Raw genomic sequence first — 19,840 nt, forward strand, 5'->3', positions numbered from 1 at the left:
AACATTCACTACATCAAAGATTAGCACCCTGAAAAGCCAAGTTTGGACTTGATTTACAGCAATATTGTAAAGGAGTTTAGGTCCAAAATTTGATCTATTTATAAAAATGTCTATAATCCGCTGGAGAATTAGATCCAGATTCTAAATAATACCTATATTTACTTAGAAGCTTTCCTCAGTTAGCAAGCTCCACTATTCTTTAGCCTCATCTTTAACACATTAGTGGCAAAGGAAAATAATTACATTTGAGTTAGGTCACTTTTACTCAAATTGAGTGAATAGTTTATTGAGATATAGTTTATTTCCTTAAATTCACCTCTTTTTAGAGGATTTTTTAAAAGAATACCCAGTCTCAATACTTCCCTCTACTTTATTATTATTCAATAGCAGTAGAAGTAGCCAGACAGCAGAGGGAGCAAAACTATTAGGTAACAAACAAAACTGCTCCTAAAATAGCATTAATGTAACTAAAGACATAATCAAGGTGCTTTTGATAAAGAGGGAAGGAATAAATCCGTGCAGAGCAGTACTAGGTTTTTGCTCCCTCTGTTCAAATGCTGGCCATCTTAGTGTTAACTGAAATCCTGTATAGAACATAGTTTCAAAATCTTTTAAATCAGATACTATTCAGTCATTTAGATCTTTGTGCCCATCAGTCAACCAGCTACAGAGTTTTTCTGTTTAGTGTATTTGTAGTATATAACACAACACAACACACACACACACAGAGTCAGCAAAGGAAATAAATGTAAACAATTGTTTATACAAAATAAAGAAGAAGAAGAAATAAAGATTGGGCCTTTCCATCCATCTTTTCCACCCATGGGGCTCAAACCATATGAGATTTGGATCCAGACTAGCCATGGTTTTGGTTTTGCTAATGTATACGGAGTTTTACAAAAGTAAAAATACCTCCAGTTTTGCTCTTCTCTACAAACAGCATAGACCAGTATAAAGACATTTGGGGCCTTACTGTCCTCCCAGAGATATTGGTTTTACATTGGTGTAACTCCATAGACTTCAGTGGTATTTAGGCATCTAACTTTCATTGATTTCAATGATAGCTAGGGACCTAACTATCTTTGTGCATTCCACTTTAGTGGATCGAATACAATAATTTGTTTCCAATCCCTAAAGAGGAAATGGCAATTTACCTCTTACAGTGAGCCGTCCATGCTGTAAGCCGTCAACTGTAACCAAGCGAACACCCCTGATGTTGTCATTGTCCACTATTTGAAACTGTTGCCACGTGATTGGTCGGGACTGCCCTTCCAGGAGATCAAGGCCTACAAAGAACAGAGAATAGGTTCAGCAAAGCGTGTGGTTATAACTGGATGGCATTCAAGGCTATCAAGTGAACCTATTGCAGTGCTTTGTGCAAATGGTCAGGAGAAAGAACAAATTAAATTCCACCAACATAATTGCCTGCTATCATAAATATAAACGGAAGGGTAACCACCTTTCTGTTTACAATGCTATAAAATCCCTCCTGGCCAGAGGCAACATCCTGTTACCTGTAAAGGGTTAAGAAGATCAGCTAACCTGGCTGGCACCTGACCCAAAGGACCAATAAGGGGACAAGATACTTTCAAATCTTCGGGGGGGGAAGGCTTTTGTTTGTGCTCTTTGTTTACGTGGTTGTTCTCTCTTGGGACTGAGAGAGGCCAGACAGAAATCCATCGTCTCCAACCCATCCTAAGCCAAGTCTCCAGTATTGCAACCAGTATAGGTAAGCCAGGCAAGGTGGATTACTTCATCTTTTGTTTTATGTGAATTTTTCCTGTGTTAAGAGGGAGGTTTATTCCTGTTTTCTGTAACTTTAAGGTTTTGCCCAGAAGGGGATCCTCTGTGTTTTGAATCTGAATACCGTATAAAGTATTTTCCTTCCTGATTTTACAGAGATGATTTTTACCTTTCTATTTTTTTTAATAAAATCCTTCTTTTAAGAATCTGACTGATTTTTCCATTGTTCCAAGATCCAGGGGTTTGGGTCTTTGATGATTTTGTAACCAATTAGTTAGGATATTGTTCCCAAGCCTCCCCAGGAAAGGGGGTATGTAGGGTTTGGGGGGATATTTTGGGGGAAGACCTCTCCAAGTGGGCTCTTTCCCTGTTCTTTGTTTAAAACACTTGTTGGTGGCAGCATACTGTTCAAGGACAAGGCAAAGTTTGTACTTTGGGGAAGTTTTTAACCTAAGCTGGTAAGAATAAGCTTAGGGGGTCTTTCATGTGGGTTCCCACATCTGTACCCTAGAGTTCAGAGTGGGGAAGGAACCCTGACACCTGCAAATAGGCATTTCAAAAATAACTTAAAGCCTTACTATCAGCTTTCATTCCAGGCACCAGACTAATTATTTTAGTCAATGTCACTCAGACCTCTGTTACAGAGGAATTAAACAGTTTGGTTCCCAGCTATCTAACAGACCAACTTCCTGCCTCAGTAAATCAGCTAAGGTATTCCTGTTGAGAGCTCATAGACTTGAATGTCCAGGAGATGGGAGGCTGGAGTTAGTGGAGTGCCTTTGGTTCTGGTATTCACTTCCTTTGTCAATGCACTAGAGCCCAAAGTTGGCTGACCTTCAAGGCACAGTGCATGGCCCAACTTTTTACTTAAGCATCCATTTCAGGTTGGGTTAGATACGTGGGTACTTTTCTCTAAGGGTAGGCTGAGGACTCTTCTTCTCAATCCTCCCTTCTATCATGACAACATGCTGCTACGGTCATTTTCAAGTGTTAGAGACGGGTTGGCCACTGATGCTGTCTATCTCAGAGATCAAACTTACTGCTTGATTTCAAAGGAATAGCACTGGCATGAATTTTGTCCATGATGTGTTTTCAGTTTATGTTTTTAATAGTAGTATACATGTGCCCATAGGTTTTTGAGACTAATGCAGATTTATAAATATTAACATAAATTAATACATTAATATTGTCAAAATAGCAGATAAGGCTAGAAAAGCCACACAACACCACTTTTAACTCCCTCTCCGACAGAATCCATTGGCCTGATTTAAGACAACACAGCAGACTCTCAATAAATAACATCAAAGATTCTCCTGGGTTAGCTAAACCCACACTCTCAGATTTTAAGGCCAAAAGGGACCATTATGATCATCTAGTTTGATCTGCTGCATAACACAGAACACAGCATTTTTCCAAGTGATTCCTACAACAAGTCTGTAACTTCTTTAGGACTGACCTCTGAACAGCAGGAAAACATAGGTTGTGCAGATTAATATACAAGGAGCAGAGGGAATTATATAGGAAACAAAATAGGAAGGAAGGTATTTTTTAAAAAAGTGGCAGAAAGTAAAATGTCATTACTGTATTTAATTAAGATACAGAATATCTTGATTTTCTCATACCCCCATTTCCTGCTTCTGTTACTCTGCATTTTCATTCTGTTTCATTCTGACATTTGTTCTAGCTTCTATGACTGGGTCACACCAAAACAGAGAAGGAGAAACAAACAAACAAACACAAAACACACACACACACACACACCCTGAACTTTGAGCTGGTCAGACTGTGCATCCAGACCTGAACGTTGTACCTTCAACCCATCTCTGCATCAACATACATTTTGTAGCGAAATTCAATCTCACCTGTATTCCATGACACCCGAGGAGCATTTGTATCTGTTGTTCTGATGGAAATATGCACAGTGATTGGTGAACTCCTTTCAAAGTAGAAGTCATGAACCTCTAACTCCACCTGTTATATAAAAAAAATACCTTTGTTGAAAAAACAGGTTGAAATATCTTTGTCTAGGTGTGTACAAAGTATATGCAGCATGCAGATAACTGAAATATTAGTCTCTCTAAACTTCAAGGGATTTGGATACTGTGATAACCATAGTTATCAGTATGTTCAGTATGTTATTAAAACCCCTAGTTTTCTGTACCACCTTATAGCTCTGTTTTCCTGTGTTGCAATCTTTACAGTTAACACAGGGAAAATAAGATTAAATATAGTTGTAAATTTATATACATTAACAGGAAAGATACACATTTTAATTTTCAGTAGGGTGGACTAAACTCACACAGGGGTTTTGCAACAGTAAATAGCTTTGGGGTACATTGCCTTGCTCAGCTTCTGCTTTTTAAATCTATCAGATGCTGGTAAATAAAAATGTGAGGAAAATTAAGTACAAGTTGTACAAAAAATAAAAATAAGTTTTTAAAAACATAAACACTTCCCAGGGATTCTGGAAGGTGATCCCATCAGGCAGATTTTTAATTATAGTTTCCTTAGACAGCTGCTATTACTGCTTGAATTCCTGTGAGGGTCCCATGACCCTGCTGAACTAAAATAGACATGTCCTGTCAGCCTACTGGGATCAGACTCAGGTACCACAATATTTTACTGCATAGACCTTGTCACTCTATTTCCCTGCCTATTCCTTCTTCATCCCTTTGCCTTGCTTCTGACTTCCTGTCTCTTCACATATCTCACCACTGTTAGAATGAACTCCTTTCCGCACCTCCTGACACCTGCAACTATCTACCTGGATCTCTTCCTGGACTCTTTCTCTCATCAAACTGCTTCTGAAAATACATAATTTCTGTCCTACCTCACCTCTTCTTTCTCCTTCCACAGTGTACTATTATTAAATGCTGTAACACCTAACGCAGCAAAATATTTATATCAAGAATAAAATATTGAGGAAAACATCATACAAAAATAAGTAAAACCCAGTGGCACAGACCTGACGTGAGGAACACAACTAAACACTGTGATGGGCAGAGTTGGAAAAGATGTGCAATTCATTTCTTTAGGATTTAAAATATTTCTGTAATCTCAGTCTCACAATTTGGCGTTTCTGACGACAATAGATCGAGGGCAGGTCAACATTTAAAAAGCTGCAGCGGCATAGTTGCATCTCTGTAGCACTTCAGTGAAGACGTTACTACACTGACGAAAGAGCTTCTCCCATGGGCATAGCTAATTCACCTCAGCAAGAGGCGGTAGCTGAGTCAACAGGAGAAGCCCTCCCATCGACAGAGCACTGTCTACACCAGGGGTTAGGTCAATTGCCCAGGGGTGTGGATTTTTCACACCCCCGAGCAATGTAGTTATATTGATGTAAGTGTGTAGTGTAGACCTGGCCTAAATAAGTAGTGAACAGCAAAAGAACACCTGATTTGTGTTAGACTGCGGTAAACTGATGGGTCAGAATTAGTGACACACCTCATAATGAAGTACAGCTGGGCAGTATACTCAGCAGACACTACCATTTAAGATTCAAAAGAAATAATAAAATATACATAGGGCTTGATTCTGATCTCACTTACACCAGCAAGAAACTTGAGTAACTCCACTGAAGTTGGTGGAGTTAGCAGATGTTAAACACATCAATGAGATTGGAATCAGGCCTATTGTCTGTATATAATACAAAGAATTTGCCACTAGGTTGCAGAGGTGATTTGCAGTAAACAGTGACCTGAGTCGACACAGAGAATGTGACTCTTGTAGTACCAGAGGTAAGAATGTATGAAAATGTGTGAAAGGAAGTCAGTGCTCAATAAATGATGGGCAGGGATGTAAAGAGATAAGATCCCTTAAGTGATACATTTTGGTCAGTCAAGTTGAGTTCTACAGTAGACTGAGGGGACATTTTAGAGGGTCTATGTTAGCTCATCAGAGTCACAGGATTCTCTTTCATGGGATTCCCAGCAGTAACAGCAGCAGACTTCAAAGAAAAATGTAATAAAAATATACCTCACATTTTAGTGAGGTATGTTCCCAATCAATAGAAAGATTCATTTTGCTCATAGATACCTATTACAAATGAACACCTCTATCGACAACTTACTGAATGCTAGAGGGGGGAAAAATAAGAGGCTCTGTATGTCCCATACTGTTACCTCATAATTCCTCCTCTCTGTATGGCTGTTGTTTGGAGGCTGATATGCTATAAGCATCTCACTGAGATCTTTCCACGTGAAGGAGGTGATAGGCTTGGTATGGTCTAACAGATGAGTGATGTAGCCTTGTGGGGGTGGCTTGGTAATGTTGAACACTAGCAGGGATTTGGGTGTTTCACTGTCTTCAGCATCCACCGTTGTTGTTGTCATGGGGCTCAAAATAAACTGGTCCACCTCCAGGATGAACATAGCCATGAAGGCAGCTCTGGGGTTTTGGTTGGGAATGGCACCTTTGATTCGGATAGGGAGCCATGCATGCTCTGTCTATGAAAGGAAGAAGAGTCAGGGTAAAATATAGTTCAAGTAAGATTTTATATGAGTACTCCAGTGGTATTTAAGCATACTGTATGCCTAAGGTTAAGCACATGTTTATTTCCTTTGTTGAACTGAGTCCTAAAGAACTAACCCACTGGTTTTCAACTTTTTTTTATGTTGGGTTCCCCCTGCCATTTTATGGGAAGGGCAGGATAATCATGACCCTCACATTGAGAACCTATAAACTATTAAGGAGCTGCTTTGGCCCCGCCCCCTGAAGCTGTAAATCATGCCATGCTTGGAGGAGGAGTTAAAAGGAAGGAAACTCCACTCAGATGGTGGGAACCCTGGGAAGGTAACAGGCTGTTGAGCTCCCTGTTCCCCAGGAGAGATCTGCCAGCCAATAGTGCCTCTGCTCTTGCAGAAAGGAGGACACAGATCCCCTGGGCTAAGTGGGAAGAGACTGAGACTTATACTGGAGACCCAGTGGACTCTGGGGCAGACTGTGATATTTCCAAGGCTCTCTGAAGTAAGAGAGGCTGATACCCTCACTGAAGCGGCCTACGGGTTTCTTGCTTTTCGTTTTTGCTTTTATTTAACTTTGGTTCCTGACTGTGGATGGTTTTGTTTGTTTCACCTGCGATCCTGAGAGGGGAAGAAACAGCCAGAAGGCCTTGGCTGGAGGGTTGAGCACTGGCCCTTCTAGACTGACATGCCCCACAACACCTGCAGGGGTGTGGGCAATTAGAACCACTCACCTGTGCTCCCCATTTAGCTCCAGAAAGGAGTGCTCTGCCCAGAACAGATCAATGACAGCATCTCAAAGTAGTTATGCTGACATTAACTAATGCTCACTGCCCTACTGTGATGTAGGTTGCAGAGGTGGTATTATCTGCAGTGTACAAATAGGGACACCAACTAACAAAGATGTTAAAGACAAATTCTAATTTGGGGTGATTCTGTTTTTGGGTGCTCAACTTGAGATTCCAAGGGCCTGATTTTCACAGGTGCTGAGCATCTGCAACTCCTATTGACTTCAGCTAAAATTGTGGGTCTCACGGCCCCTGCAAATCAGTTCTTCAATATCTTAAGTTGGGCTTCCAAAATTACTGTCTACCTTTGAAAAACTGGTCTTAAGTGATTTGGTCAGGAAGGTCACATTAGTAGCCGGGCTAAGAATAGAAGCCTTGACCTTGAGTCCTATACTTTAATCACTACACAGGCTCTCACTATGAGGTTATTACACAAAGCAATTCAGTTACTGATAATGGTTGTGATGTCATGCATAATCATTTTTCCTATTCCTCACCATCCCACTCCTTCCCTCCCTGCCCCTTTTTATACTTAGTGGTTGCTGCTCTGAGTATTCAAGTTATTGGGTAGCATTTGCCCCCCCAGTGTAACTCCATTTACTTCAGTGGAATTATGGCACCCATTAATTTGGCCATTGTCTACTCACACAAATAAAATCATGAACATGACAGAATATCAGAAACTACACAGCTGTATAAAACTCTACCTTGTGCAGAGTTTTGCTTCTGCTGTCTGTGAGGTCCAGCCTGATAGGAATATAATCAATGTTGGGTGAAGGAGGGTCAAGATGCTGATATCTAATTCCCATCAGCAAAAATTCCTCACAGCTCATTTTGGTGTTCTGAATCACCTTCAGTTCTGGAACACAGTTCCCACTCGCGCACCTTTGACTTGTTCTGTGCTCTATAATCCAATAGAAGCTGTAGTAAAATATTTGTTTAAACAATAAACTTGATAAACAGTACAGAAAAGCTCAATTTAGCTCAGCGAAAAGTGCAGTAAAAGGGCAATGTAACATAGCATAGGACTCCTTTCCCTCCTCTCTCTCCCTAAATAACAAGTGTGTTGGGTTGACTGACATTTCCCAGCTCTAACTTCAGTTTCTTTGTTGTGTTTCTGGTCAAGTTAGCCTTTCATTCTGGCTCAGATATTAATCCAACAACACCATGCCCAAAGCCTTGAAGCTTTATCGTAGGTCTTCAGACAAAGACATAGCCAATTTTGGAGGACTGAGCACCTCCATTTTAACTTCCATTTTATCCCTAATATCTTCCTACTCTCTCTGACTCTTAGTTGCATCACCACATCCATTTTAAGTAACAGATCTTAGCAATGCATATGAAGGAAACTATTGTGGCAGGTATTCTGCCCACTCTCTTTGTAAATGTTGTTAAGACAAACAATTAAAGCATATCATACTGGATCTAGGGAAGAAGCTATGAGGTTGATCTCCACGAGGCTCTTCTTGCTGAGGTTCTCCAATGACAAGTTGACCATGGGCTGGAAGAAGAGTTTCTAAAGAGGCAAGTCTGATGGTACACTCCAGGTTTGTCTTCTTGTCATAGTCAAAAGTGAGCACATTCTTGTCAATCTCCCTGGACAGGCCATAAAACTCAGGGACCTCCAGCACATTGGTGCTCATTTTGATGATATTACAATCTGGCTCAAGTAATTGAACTTGAAGGATGAACATTTCTGTGAATGTTTCTGTTTCTGTAAATCTGTCGAGGATAAAAAATAATTAGTAATATGTCATTACAACTTCCCTCCATTGGCTGTGAATTCAGCATGATCCTCAACTCTGAAATTCCCCATTTCTGCACATCTCCTTGTCACCACATAACTAGGTGGTCAAGTTCTATGACCCTGATAGAGATGCAGGACTTTTCTCCTGACTCACCCTCATATTGAGGGCTCTGGCTTGGAGGTGCAGAGTTGTTTCCATGGACTCATCCCAAACCAGGTCTTTCTTATTTGTTTGAATCCGGGATAATAAAGGATTTGATTGTCTTATAAAGCATATAGAATTTAGGGCAGGGACAAAGGGGTCTCAGGAAACAACGGTGGGAACAACCAAGCTCAGGGAATTTTATGGCAGCTGTCATGTAGGTGAGCTATAAAGGTGTTCCCAGAAATACATGAGTGAGTTTGCACTCTATCCATTGTATATGCACTATGCTAGGAAACACAGGGTAGGAATGCTACTTACTTACATGCCATTTCTATGACAATGCCAGTGTATGCCACTTTTTCAGTTTTACCACAGCTGGAATTTATCAGTGTCTTCTCACCTTGATTATTTCAACTCCCTTCTCTGAGGCATCTCCAAATCTTAGATCTCCAGACTCCAGAAGGTGCAGAATATTGCATCCTACCTTTTCACACGTATTAAAAACGTGATCACACCACCCTCATGGTCAGACTTCACTGACTCCCTATTCATTTCAGAATCCAGTTCAAAATTGTTCTCCTTGTTTCAAAAAAACTCCCAAGAACTTGTTCCACTTATCTCATGGACCTGATTTCTCTCTCTCCTCCCCACTCCTGCACCACTATTCCAGTTTCCTCCTCTTCCAATACTGGTTTCTGCTCTGTTTCTTCACACATCCTTACTATTGCTGATCCACAAATCTTCTTTGTAGCTCTTGCCATCTGGCTGTGCCTTCCTGTACCTCCTCTGTACATGCTAATAGATCAATTAGAAACCCTGTATCATCCTCTTATTGATCTGTCTTTCTCTCAGATGGATCATGTGATCTAACATTACACTGTTCACATGTTTATGGAAGTTAGACCTGCACATCTGATGTGATAAACAACGTTACACCTTTAACATCAAAATGGACACAGGACTCTAAAAGACTTGAATCTCAGGGAAGATGGGAGGAGAAGATCAGTGGAGGTCACCCAAGGAAGAGAAAGTAACAAGCAAAGAGAGAGGTGGTAAAAGACAGAGCCTATATTGAACCCTGACATGCTACAGATTCCATCAAGGGAAACATTCTATCCCCCAATCTTGGTACTTTAATCCGCTCCAATTCCTATATACCATTCGTTTGGGGCAAAAGAAGGATGGTCCAATGATTAGGGGACTAAAGTCTTGGAAGGTTCTGCTGTGCTGAAGACTTTCCCATGTGACCTTTGGAAAGTCACTTAACCTCTTTGTGCCTCAGTTCTCCAGCTGTCAAATGGGGTTAACAGTATTGTACTATCTCATAGTGATGTTGTGAAGATAAATACGTTAAAAACTTATGTTGCTCCAATTACCATAATATCTGAGAACCTAGTGCCATAAATAGAGAGAATGTGGTAGAGTGGCAGAAGGCAAATTTGATATACTCCTTTAAAAAAAAAAGAGAACAAATTATTTAAAGCCCCAGTGGAAAGGACAGGGATAGAACTGTTGTGCATGGCACAATGAGGATTCTGTGCCTGGAACTGAACAGCTGTTAAAGCAGAAAGGGGCTGCTCTAATTTATACCAGAGACTATTTCAGGCCCTGATACAGCAGAATCTAGTGGGCATAAACTCTCAAGACAATATGTTTTTGTTTCTCATCCAGGAAAATGATTTCTAAAGAGGGATCATGAGAATTATTTATGGCCTGATTGTCATTTCCTCGCTTACGTTGAATGGTACCTTACTCCACAAGAAATCCCATTGATGTCAAAAGGATTACTTGTGGAGGAAAGCATTGCTCAGTGGGAGCAAGGGTAGCTGAATCTGACCCTTAATGTCTGTGCAGCACTTTCAGAATGTGATGCATCTTGTAAGTGCTGTTGTCAGTATTAACAGCACTTCGATGCATCCGACGAAGTGAGCTGTAGCTCATGAAAGGTTATGGTTAAATAAATTTGTTAGTCTCTAAGGTGCCACAAGTACTCCTTTTCTTGTTGCGGATACAGACCAACACGGCTGCTACTCTGAAACCTGTAGTATACAAATAAACCAATGTTTAGTAATGTCAACAAATATGTTTTCAGAGTGTTTCTTGTATGTATTTTGACAGATAATACTATAAATAGATAGCAGCGTGGGTTATTGGTTAATGATGCCTTCCAGTGTACATAAGTAGTTACTGCAGACGTAAATGGAAGAATTTTTATTTGCCTGAAAAATGGACTTCTTTTTCTTCATGAAAAACAGTTGTTTTACTAGTGATAATAATGCATAATGCTTCAGTGCTGCTTACCTGTACAGCCTAAGCACGACCATGTCTTCATCCAAAATTGGACAGCCATTATGAGTATACTTGACTTCATTAGGAAGGAAATGACAGTCAAATACCTATTGAGATGGAAAGAATAGATAAGTGAATGCTGTCAAGAATGTCAGGTTCTAGCATTTCCTTCTTCTGTTCTCTGATTGTCAGAGAAGTGCTCTTAGAACAAAGATACTTTTTAATCTGTATTTTGTTTCTACAAATCAGGAGTCAGACTTTGGTTGTTCAGTGTGTGACAGACTATCCACTTCCTGAACCAACTTCACTGAATAAAAGTTAAACTTCACTGAATTAAGTTGACCATCTTTGCAGGTCATTGTATTAGAAATACAGAGGGTTATGTACCATTGTGAGATTGTATGGAACTTTATCAGGAAGACAAGATTAATGCAATCTCTGGAAGATATTAGGAATATCCAGGGTCTTTTTTGGAACAATAAGTGTGAAGTGGATTTCCTAGGAAATATCTTGGGGTGAGAGGAATGCAAATTCTCCCTTCCAAAGCCAACCTTTTGAAGATACTCATTGTGTAGGAGCTATCTGTTCTCAAAGATCCCCAAACTGTATAAAGTGTGAGTTAAACATGTTGTGAGCATAATGCATTTGAGCTGAAACTATGATGAACTGGTAATCCCAAGAACTCCCCTTGGGTGGAAGGTTGGAGGACTGCTTCTGCCAGAATCCATGTTAGGGTTGGGGTTAATTCTGGTAAGCTCATTAGCATGCATGCTGGTTCATTTATTATTTTTAATATGTTTTCTCTGTAATTTTTTAGTAAAGTCAACAAATATGTTATCAGAGTGTTTCTTGTATATATTAGCTTAAGAATGAAGTAGGCTTGCATAGGAAGTATTGTGTGTTTCTTTATAACTGTAGCAATTACATCCGTTAACCATTTCTGAAGGAAAAGCAAGCAGGTGTCCTTGGGCAACCTGTCTGTGCTGGGAAATACACAGTGAAGGCAGGGAACTGTGCAGCCTGGAAATATACCAGTCAGAAAGGAGAGACATGTGTCTCCACACAGAAAGGCAATGGCTGGGGAGCTGGAAGCCTGAGAATGGGTGCCCTGGCTGGACTACTAAAGGAAATACAGGTACAGGTGCCCTGAACTGTGGTACAGAGTTAGCAAAAGAAGCAGAGATATATTGGGCACCAAGGGGCTACTGGTATTCTACAATTTTAAAAAGAATAACTTTTTCAGTCAGAGCAGCACGCACTTAAGTTCCATTGACTGGACGTGCTTGAGAGGTTTGCAGAATAATGATGGATTCGCGCACATACTCAAATGCTTTGTTGAATTAATGCTGGATGTGAAGACAAAGATGCATGTCATCAGTGTATCTATCACAGAAGGCAACTCTCCCCTAAAAGTATTGGGCCTTCCATAATCAAAAGCAGCAGCTCTTCAGTATTCAGCAGTCGGTCAACCCTTAGATAATAGAATAGTGGTTAACTAATGCTGGATGAAAATACTGCCTTTTGTTTCTTTCAGTAAATTCCACAAAACTAGAATTTACATTATTTTTATATTATGAAAATATTTACATTGCAACAGGTTGCCAACATTTAAAAATATAATGTGAATGTCTGTTGCATGTTGTTCTTGTCAACTTGAGGCCAGGTGGTAATTGTCATTTGTTTCTGGGGCTCTTCAAATATATCCCCTGACTTTAATTTTATAAATAGGTGCACAGCAGATAATATTGTAGTCCAGTAACTAAAGAGTTAATTTGTTCTCCAAGCAGATACAGGAGGCTTAAGATAGACTTAACTGGCTACAGTATCCTGGAAATAATCAAACCAGATTCATTGTTGCAACAAATGTTCTAGCTTTTACTTGTGTGGAAGTAGCTTGTGAGAAATGTGGTGGTTATGCTACTGTTTCAATCTCTTGTTCTTTTGAATCTCTCTTCTATGTCTAAGAAAAACTAAGCAACCCCTGAAAGGGTGCCTTGTGATTTTTCAGTCCATAGCATAACAGTGAACAACTTTATCAGCCTTAACCTGCCTTTCTCTTTTCTTTTTAGTGATGACTTTGGTTAACATACAAACATTAATCAAAGTATTGTGAAATACATGTTCTCTATTATAGAGTAGAATGATATTTAAATATTATTTTAATTAGTGAACTAGAAAGTGTTAAATTAAGTTCTCAAATCATGATGTTAAGAAAGAATACGCAGCTGAAGTTAGGACCATTTGCCTAAACAACAAATATGCACGGTGTATAATTTAAAAAAACCCTTCCTGCATGCTAGATCTCCACAGTTCAATGTTGCACTTTAAGGGTCAGCTTCAAAGCTGGTGTAAATCAATGTAGCTCCTTCAAAATCCAGGGCATTACACTGATCAACACAGGTTGAGCATCTGGCCTCAGTCTGAGAACTCAGTTTTCATCATGCATCTCTGGTTTAGGCTGTGTGATCCACCAGAGGATAAGGTTTATCTTATGAATAAACATTTTTACAAGGCATCATTAGTTCTTGTTCTTAACTGATAACAAGGGAGATTTTTTAAAAAATGAAGAACCTTTCTACATAAGCCTCCTACCATTGATAGATAGTGATTATAAAATAAAGGCACAATCTGCTTTGCTAAAAGAAACATCTGTTTTATGTTTCCTAATATGTTCTTCTTTTATACGAACAGGCAACTGTAATTGTCTATAAATTTCCTAAGTAAAACAAAGGAGAGCTAAATCTTTTCCTAATTACTGTCTAGCTTTATTTTTTCCACTTCAACTGCTTTTCAATTACAATTTATAATTAAATTGTCACACATTCCTGTTACATTACTCACTTTAATGACAATAAACCGTATCAGACTAGAGACAATTTCTGACTGCAGCATTTACTGGTTGACAGAGCATGCTCAGCACCAACCACGGGCTAGCTTAATACCAGAGTAAAGGTTAGGTTAACACTTTAGGCCAGTGCCTAGGACTCTGCCTCCCAAAGTCATGTGATTAGATTAAAAGCTTTCATTTCAAAAAAAGTTTCTAGCCCTGATGGTTGCAAATAATAGATCGAAAACATGAGCTGAGTGGAAGTGTTGCAGTGACATCTGCCTGAGTCTGCAGACAGCCTCCAGCAAAAGGAAGAGCAGCAGAGGCTAGAGTCAAAAGACTCCAAACACAACAGCAAAGCAGAGCAGGCCCGTTCATACCAGACTAGACCCAGGTGGCCCTGTTGGTGCTGCTACTACCCGAGGGTGCCACCCTGCTGCTTGTTGATAAGGAGGGCCACCTTCACCAGTCCAAGAGGGTGCCCTCCCAGCTCCTCTGGATGCTGGGGAATTGGAGAGGAAGGCTCCTTGCTTTGGTTGTTGCCTCCTCCAAGTAGCCAAGGTAGTACAGGGCCCCCCTGCCACTTCCCTGGAACAGAAGGCCTTATGAGTAGGGTCCTGGTCACTGAAGGAAGAGGAGGAGGTGAGGGTGAGAGGACAGCTGCTGGCTCTGTTTTCCAGGTGTCCAAGAAGTAAGGTTGTGGTGAATACACATTCCCAGTGCTCCTGGAGAAGTGGCTCCAATCTAGTGCTTGGCACAGCTCAGGGTAGGAATGCAGCTCAGGGTTGCATTATGTTGCCTTCACTCCCTGGAGCCAATGGACTCAGGCAGCCCCCAAAGTAAGTTACAACATCTTTAGGTCTGCTCTAACTTTCGCCCAGCTGCCTATTTCTCAAGGAGCCACTCCAGCCCTGGGGGATTCACTAGGTCATAGAGAAGTCCTAGCCACTCCCCTCTTTTCTCCTATACATGCCCCAAGCATCAAAGGGTCCAAAAGGAGGGGCTTGTAGAAGCTAATTCAGGGTCTCTGAACCACACAAGGATTTTTACACATTGGGAGAATCCTCCCTGAGCCGTTAAACCATTTCTACAACTCCTTTGAGACACCTGAGTGGCATAAAGAAGCTGTAGTGGGAGCAGCAGTATGTACAGGAGTAATACCCCAGCACCACTACTCCAGCCTTCTCCCCTTGCCCTTACAGTCTGCACATGCACAGAGGCAAAATGTAACTCTCAAAGTTTTGGTTCAGTTTAGATAAGCAACTCTGGTGTGAAAAAATTGTTATCCAGACCACAAATACTTCAAGAAAGAGATTTACTCTGGGTAGTTTGATACTTCTGCTTGCAAAACCAGGAAGCAAGGAGAAGATTATACATATATTAGACTGCATATATTAAAGTTAAACCTACCTTTTCCAATCTTGGGGGGAAATACAGTTTGATAATGGTTTGTTTTGTGTCTATTCATCTTTTATCAGTGCCAGTGCTTATTACTACTAATAGCTTCTTCTAATAAACTCAGATGGTGGAATTTACCAGAAAGGTTAGATGAAAGGTGATATATGAAGTACACTTTGATGTTGCTACATATTAGAAATGTAAAGAGATAACAAAATCCTTTTATATATTTCCCATCTGTTAGTAATCTGGTGGTTGAGAAGCAAAACAAATAACACTGTATGCAATGTGCTTAATGTATCTGATGATTATTTTTTAATTGCTCCCAATGTAGTGACTGCGTGACTAAAATGTAAAGAGTTTTAGCCTTCTATGCATTACCCTAGGGACACTGGTTATCCTCACTAAACACAAACAAGCAGCTGGTAGGCTACACACTGGCTCCTAACAGAAAGTTTTGAAAGAGCTGCTGATTTAGTTCATCATAGTGGAAACCAGATACAGGTCAACTCAACCTTCATGTGCAGGTGTTACTGTATTCATGAACAAAATGTTTTCAGCACTAGGGATATAATTCTCATCCAACCAGCTATTTTTAATAAAAAATTAAATCTCACTCACAAAGGTGGTTATTACTATGCCTGTTCATTATTACCCCACCCTTTCAGATGACTGTTCCTTACAATAAAACTATTTCATGGCCTTTAAGACACACACACACCCTACCCAAGAGACAACAGTGCAGTAAAATTCTGATCCTACATACCTGTGGAGTTAGTTTCCCAACCCTCTGTGTTATTGGCTCATTAATCACAACTTCCACTTTGCAAGCATCTTTCTCTCTGGGAATGGAAAACTGCAGGTCATCTTCTGACAGGAAGACAGACTGGCCCTTCATCACTTTCACCCCAAGGTTGACACTGATAAAGGAGGAGGAGACGCATCTCAGGATAACAGCGAGCAGTGGAAACAAACTGCTATTCTCAAAAGGCTTCATATTATTAGGGAAATCCAGTTCCCGTCAACTAGTAAAAGTCCTAAACAAAAGAGGTTTTCTCTTCGTTCTCCAGCAGAGTTTCACCATATAGCCAAGGGGAACGACTTTAGTCTCAGGCAATAACGTACTGTATGTTTTCTATTAAGATATGCCCTTGTGATTGAAATTTGGACAAGGGTGCCTTTCAAAGTCTTCTTGGGCTTTAATAAAACTCGTTGATCAATCGTGACAAAAATGATGGATGTGCTTTCAGCGTGCTTTAAATGTCTGCTAATCCTGCAAAAGATAGAGGAAAAAATGGCATGAAGCAGTGAGCATCTATTGAAAAGACAGGCAAAGAGATCTGTCATCAGTCCCACAACTGCAGGTCAGGTCAAATAGTACACTAACTTGACCTCTAGGCAACATTAAGTGGTCAGAAAATGGATAATTTAAAAATGGCACCATCTCACTCAACAGATCTGCTCCTTATATGAATTCCGAGTTGTTCCCACTGACTTGAAGTATACATACACACACACTAAATCTGGAGTACATATAGAATCCTATATACACTACTTTTTACTACTGGTAGCACTGCGATGCCAACACAGCTAGGAGAGACTGAACTGGATTCTAGTCTGACTGGTGTATCAAGACAATAGCTAAGTAGGTTCCAAATGGAAATAGACATAGTTCTCCAGATTCAATATAGCTGAATGAAGGGGAGTGGAGCCGCTGTCTGTTTGTTAAATCTACCACTGCATTGCAATGATAAGCTGAAAAAAAATCACTAGCCTCCAATTTAATGGACCCTACCAAGACCCAATCCTTTATTCTCCCTCCGCTGGCTCAGCCGTAGCAGGTTAACTGGAGCACGAACATAAGTGCATGGCATGAGGTTGCACTACAGCATTAAAATTGTTGTTGCTGCTCCTGTCAAAGCTGAGAAGAGGCTGATGCAACCAGTCGATCAATGGAAAAGGGAAATGTTTGTAGGGAAAATGAATTATTTTCAAATATGTCAGTGAAAACAATAGGAAATAAAAATTACTTGATGTCTCTTAAAGCTCTTACTTAGAGTTAACCTTCATCCTTCTGAGGTGGATAAACTGAGTACCAGTAAGTTTATTTTGCCTGTGGTTCTTTGAATGACATGTTTATAAATGAAGGACCTTTTTAAAAAGCAGCTGTACTCTTCTCAGGAAAAACAGTCTTTCTAATGTCAAAAAGTCCACCTAGCTAGCTAGGTGTTTAGTTGACCCTCATCTCCTTAACACCTGAAAGCAGAATTTAAAATTTCCCAAACTAATCGAAGATGTTTCACCAAGTTTAGAGAATGACTGTATTTTAATTAAATCTGATAAGCTCTTAAACATCTCCACAATGGGAAAGCTACAGGTTCTGACAGACATTCCTTAAGTTTCTATGAGAAATTTACTCTCACTCCCTATTTACACAGAATGTCCAAACTAATGAAAGTTGTATTGCCACCAGTTGTCTTTCCCCCAAAATGATAAAAATCCAGAACTGCCGACCTCTCATTGCCTCCCTTCCTTAATGGCAACAGTTAAGTCCTTGCTAAAGTGTTTCCCAGTAGACTGGCCCCACTGCTCCCTACAATACTGATCAGTCTGACTTTATATTTTATTGAGCAGCCAACAGTAGTTGTAGAAAATTGTTAAACATTATTTACTTCCTACAATACCACAAGACTGAACCACTCACTTTGGCCTCAATTCAGCAAGGCACTTAAGCATGTACCTAGCTTTAAGCATGTGACCTCAATGGAACTACTCACATTCTTAATCTTAAGCACATGATTAAGTACTTGGGCCCTCTAAACTTCAACTCAGAGAAAACATTTGACTATTTCCTAGGGTGGTGGGATTTTGTTTGTTTGTTTTAATATATATTTGAAACCCTAGAAGCTTTCACTTTTGGTCTCAAATTATATGCATGGGTCAGACTATCTCAGCAAAATCCAACTCTGACAGAACTGACTAAGAACGTACAATCAGAGTCCTTTAAACTTGCAACAGCGACCTGTCAGAGTTTTTCATTAGTCCCATAATTGTATGCATTGGTCACTGAGCCCCTAGCCATTGCACTTTGATCATCTTCATTTACTGAAGAAGTTAAAAGTGCCAGCCATGAACATAAGCTTTCACTCTTGGCTAACAACCTGCTTATACACTTCACCTCTCCTCGAAATTCTCTCTGTCAGGTATGAGATTTGCTTTTTAGGGAAGTTTTCCAGCTTGAAAACTAACTTAAATAAATCAGCAGTCACCCCCTGCTAAATCCCTGGAGAAAAGACACCAATCACATCACCAGCAGCTACTTCTACTCTCTTGGAGAACAGACTGTTGAACAGTAGGAAACAGATTTTATACAAACTCCCATCTATCTTTTGGAGTGCCTTAAAATCCTCTAAGTGGAAAGATATAGCATCAGGTCCTTCTACCCTTTCCCCATTTTGTATTCCAACCCCACAAATTCTCCAACCTGGTCAAGTCTGAATAAGAATGTGGGTAGGGAGCACCAAGGATTGCTCTTACCCACCTCCATAACCGATGCAAAGGTAAGCTTGTATACAAATATGTGACTGGCTGCGGACCTGCCTGAAACACATTCCAAATATATTTCTTCTCTGCTGTGTCCCTTCACCACAATATGGTTCAGCACCATCTCACCACATAACAGTGAGACCCATGATAACAGCTAACGACCTGATGAGCCTCCTCCTCCTAGTGTACTTCAAACATTGCATCCAGTGTGCTCTGCAGTATTTGCCTGCTGAGTCCCATCAGTGGTGCAGTAGGTATATTGCCAGTAATTAGCTAATGTGTACTGTCCTTAACTGGACGGAATCACACTGCTCAGCTGTGTGCCATAGCTAGCAATTCATGGAAATACTTCTTTAGTTCAAGAGGTGGAATTCTGTGCTTTCATAGTAGGAGGATCTTACTATGATCCTACGCCCACACTGATGTGAAGTTCCAAGTGATTGTGGTATCCAACATACGATAATTGTGAAAATTTAGGTGGCAAAGATTTGTTACAGGATTCATTTATAAAGTGTGTTGGCATCTTTCTGGATTAAAAACGGTGTTATAAGAAATCATTACCACATCAAATTCAGACCAGGTGTAAGTACAGCTCCACTGGCTTCCCCAGAATTGGACTCACTCACAGTTGGTCCGGATTTGACTCCAAGAAGGCGAGTAATTTGCTGAGCTGATTAGAGAACAAATTGATTTATGTTGTTGCAAAGTATTTTTAAATAGTCTGCATTTCATCTGTGCTGTCCATTAAGAATGACAAGGTCAAGCTTTTATATACTGGCACTGAAAATTACTTGGCATATGACTCTACCTTTTTTCTATCCTTGTATCCCAATAAGTGCAAATCAATCAAGTATCCTCCTTTTCTTAGAAGGGTTTTCTTCACATGTTACATCA

The 19,840-nt window shown here is 40.2% G+C and overlaps 1 protein-coding gene across 1 annotated transcript in view; it reads right to left on the minus strand.

Annotated features, from left to right (window-relative positions):
• Positions 1-16,397, minus strand: part of FREM1 (FRAS1 related extracellular matrix 1) — an 85,822-nt gene extending 69,425 nt beyond the window's left edge. The window contains exons 1-7 of the mRNA XM_077816445.1: positions 16,167-16,397; positions 11,188-11,282; positions 8,415-8,716; positions 7,702-7,898; positions 5,868-6,191; positions 3,606-3,714; positions 1,155-1,286 (exon numbers count right to left, since the gene is read on the minus strand). Coding sequence (XP_077672571.1) covers positions 1,155-1,286; positions 3,606-3,714; positions 5,868-6,191; positions 7,702-7,898; positions 8,415-8,716; positions 11,188-11,282; positions 16,167-16,397 — 1,390 coding nt within the window. The remainder of the gene's footprint in view (positions 1-1,154; positions 1,287-3,605; positions 3,715-5,867; positions 6,192-7,701; positions 7,899-8,414; positions 8,717-11,187; positions 11,283-16,166) is intronic.
• Positions 16,398-19,840: the final 3,443 nt, after the last annotated feature.

The sequence above is a fragment of the Eretmochelys imbricata genome, chromosome 5, assembly GCF_965152235.1.
Source record: "Eretmochelys imbricata isolate rEreImb1 chromosome 5, rEreImb1.hap1, whole genome shotgun sequence".
NCBI lineage: Eukaryota > Metazoa > Chordata > Testudines > Cheloniidae > Eretmochelys > Eretmochelys imbricata.